This window comes from Cynara cardunculus, unplaced genomic scaffold (genome assembly GCF_001531365.2).
Source record: "Cynara cardunculus var. scolymus isolate 2C unplaced genomic scaffold, CcrdV1 Un_Scaffold_192, whole genome shotgun sequence".
In the NCBI taxonomy this organism is placed as follows: Eukaryota; Viridiplantae; Streptophyta; class Magnoliopsida; order Asterales; family Asteraceae; genus Cynara; species Cynara cardunculus.
In genome coordinates this window covers 279,096-282,616 of record NW_020200566.1, presented here as the reverse complement: position 1 = coordinate 282,616, position 3,521 = coordinate 279,096, and the positions used below count along the sequence as shown (strand labels likewise).

General features: G+C 35.4%; 1 protein-coding gene across 2 annotated transcripts in view; it reads left to right on the top strand.

Annotated features, from left to right (window-relative positions):
• The window catches only part of LOC112501464 (oxysterol-binding protein-related protein 1D), a 7,666-nt gene extending 4,145 nt beyond the window's left edge, over positions 1-3,521 (top strand). For both annotated transcript variants that reach the window (XM_025105104.1, XM_025105102.1), the window contains exons 6-8: positions 725-1,033; positions 1,804-2,148; positions 3,222-3,521. In XM_025105104.1, coding sequence (XP_024960872.1) covers positions 725-1,033; positions 1,804-2,148; positions 3,222-3,404 — 837 coding nt within the window. In that variant the 3' untranslated portion in view covers positions 3,405-3,521. The remainder of the gene's footprint in view (positions 1-724; positions 1,034-1,803; positions 2,149-3,221) is intronic.

Sequence of the window (3,521 nt, the reverse complement as noted above, 5' to 3'; positions counted from 1 at the left end):
TGGATTATGAGAAAAAAGATCTTTTTTGTTAAACACACATTCTACTAGTTTTACTTTTTGCTTCTTGCTATACATGGTTGGATTATGAGAAAAAAATAGATCTTTTTGGTTAAACACGCATTACTAGATTTCCCATTTGCTTCTTGCTGTACATGGTGGATTATGAGAAAAAAGAGATATTTTTTGGTTAAACACACATTTTACTAGATTTCCCATTCGGTTCTTGCTATGCATGGTTGGATTGTGAGAAAAAAGAGATTTTTTTGGTTAAACACATATTTTACTAGATTTCCCATTCGGTTCTTGCTATACATGGTTGGATTATAAGAAAAAAATATATCTTTTCCGTTGAACACCCATTACTAGATTCCCATTTGCTACTTAGTATACATGGTTATGACCAAAAAGAGATCTTTTTGGTGGAACACACATTACTAGATTTCCCATTTTGCTTCTTGCTATACATGGTTGGATTATGAGAAAAAAAGAGATCTTTTTTGGTTAAACACATTACTAGATTTCCCGTTCGGTTCTTGCTCTACATGGTTGGATTATGAGAAAAAGATTTATTTTTTTAGGTTAAACACATTTTACTAGATTTCCCATTTGCTTCTTGCTACACATGGCTAGATTATGAGAAAAAGAGATCTTTTTGGCATTCAAGATCTGGAACTGTAACAGTAAAAGAATGATGATATAACCAAGATTTTGACACTTTTATTAGGTCAGTCACCATCCAATGATTGTTGCATGCCACTGTGAGGGCAGAGGCTGGAAATTCTGGGCAGATTCGAACCTCAAGGGCAAGTTTTGGGGCCGTTCTATTCAGCTCGATCCTGTGGGTGTCCTTACCCTACAGTTTGAGGATGGCGAAACATTTCAATGGAGCAAGGTCACTACTTCCATATACAACATCATTCTTGGAAAAATCTATTGCGATCACTATGGTACTATGCGTATAAAGGGTAGTGGCAATTACTCTTGCAAACTCAAGTTCAAGGAGCAGTCGATTATAGACAGAAATCCACATCAGGTAACAAAATTGTCGAAAAGATTTGTAATAATATCTTTTTGCAACGCTTGCCTACCATCTTGTTTTCCAAAATTAGAGTTGCTACGGGCGAGACGTCCTGCTAGACCCGTCCTGTTCGGCCCTCTAGAAAACGGGCTTGGATTACCATTCTCGAAGAAATGGGAGAAATAGGAGGGCCTGGACTGACTTGTTAAAATTAATGGGCGGGCATGGGGGATGAAAAAACTGGGTAGGCCCGCCCGGCCTCTTAATATTCTTATAGTAATTAACTTCTATAATTAAAACTTATAAATAAAATTGAAAATACTTGATGCTTATCAATTTCCACTTAATCATCACTCATGATAATAACACTCTTTAAAATCTAAAAAGTAAAAACATAATTACCTCAATTGATCAATTCTTTATTATCTCATTTGGTCATTTCCTTTATCGATCATCCATATTTGCAAAACAATTTTTTTCTAAATTATGTACATTGTTATAGAGTTGCGTCTATTTTTAAGTTGATTTTTTTATATATTTTGAATTATTTTACATAACTTGTGATTTTACTTTAGTTTTATTTTCTAAAAAATATAAAAAGATTTTTAGGCCCGTTACCCTGTGGGCAAGCCCCGCCTGTTTATAGGGCGGGTAAGGGCAAGTTTTTAAGCCTGTAAAAAAGGGCATGGGTTTGCATATTAGACCCATTGGACAAGAAAAATAGGTTAGGCCCGACCCAAACCCGCAAATGATTAGATCAAACCATCTCATTATCCAAAATGCAGGTTCATGGATTTGTGCACGATAACAGAACGGGAGAAAAGGTTGCAATGTTGATGGGAAAGTGGGATGAGGCTATGTATTATGTTTTGGGAGATCCAACAACAAAACCGAAAGGGTATGATCCCATGACGGAAGCGGTGTTGCTATGGGAAAGAGATAAGTCTACTACTAAAACACGATACAATTTCACACCATTTGCAATATCTTTGAACGAAATAACTCCTGGTTTAAGGGAGAAACTTCCTCCAACTGACTCGAGGCTTAGACCAGACCAGCGGCATTTGGAGAATGGCGAATGTGAACTGGCGAATGCAGAGAAACTCAGACTAGAGCAATTACAGAGACAGGTAACTCATTTACTTTGCGATCACAAGGACTATTTGATACCTGTAGGTTCTTGAACTCTTATAGAAAGCTATATATATATATATATATATATATATATATATATATAGAGGAGTGATCATATGAAAACCGCCCTCATTTGTGTAAACCGTGCAAACCACCTTCATCTGTCGATTTCATTGTTTAATCTTATGAAATTTTTTCATGAAATTGTTTAATCTTGTGAAATTGTTTCATATAATACTTTTTTTGATGAAGTTGTTTCATATATGGTTGTGAAATTGTTTCATATAATATTTAATGAAACTGTTTCATGTATTTCTCTAACATTAATGAAACTGTTTCATGTATTTCTCTAAAATTAAAATTATGAAGATGATAATATTTATGATTAACACCCTCCACAATAAAAATGATTAATCAACCTCTCATAATTACAAAAAAATGAACAAAATGAAAAATTATGATTGGTTGAATGCGGTTTGTACGGTTTGTACAAATTGAATGGTTTGCATTTGATCGCTCCCCTATATAGATATATATGTATATATATATATATATATAGAGAGAGAGAGAGAGGGAGGTTCAGGGAAAACAAAAAGAAACTAAAAAACTGAGGAACACCTTGGTAATTGAAGTTGTTTTTTGGATTTTATGCATGTGTGCATAACAAATTACTTAGAAATTGCTTGTATGCACATGTGCATACAGTGCAGATGAACAGTTACTAGCGTTCCTCACTTTTTTACTTTTTTGCAGTTTCCTCCTGAACCTGACCCTATATAAAGGGAGGTAGGTTCAGGAGAAAACCCAAACAAAAATTGAAAAACTGAGGAACATCTTGTAACCGTCGGATGCACATGTGCATATACAAGTAAATTGCAAGCAATTTGTCCGGTATGCACGTGTACATACTAACCAAGAAACAGTTTCAATTACTTGTATGCACATGTGCATTTCATACAGATGAATGGTTATTAGGGTGTTCCTCATTTTTTTGGAGGTTCTCACCTGAATCTCTCTCTCTATACGGTTTTTGAACTGGAGACTGATTTGGGATGGGTGTGAACGATAGGCAAGAAAACTGCAAGAACGAGGGTGGCGACCACGGTGGTTCGAAAAGGACGAAGATGGTTGTTTTCATTATGTGGGTGGATACTGGGAAACAAGAGAGAAGAAAGCTTGGGATGGGATTCCAGATATATTTGGGCAGAGTGTTGAGTGTGCAGCAGGGGGAGGAGGAGGAGATTTGGCATAATAGCAGGTGATATGCTTAGTTTTCTTTCATGACTTTTAGTGTTTGAATTCAGGCTGCATGCTACTACCAAATATCTATATCTATATCTATATCTATATATATAAGTAATTTCTATAA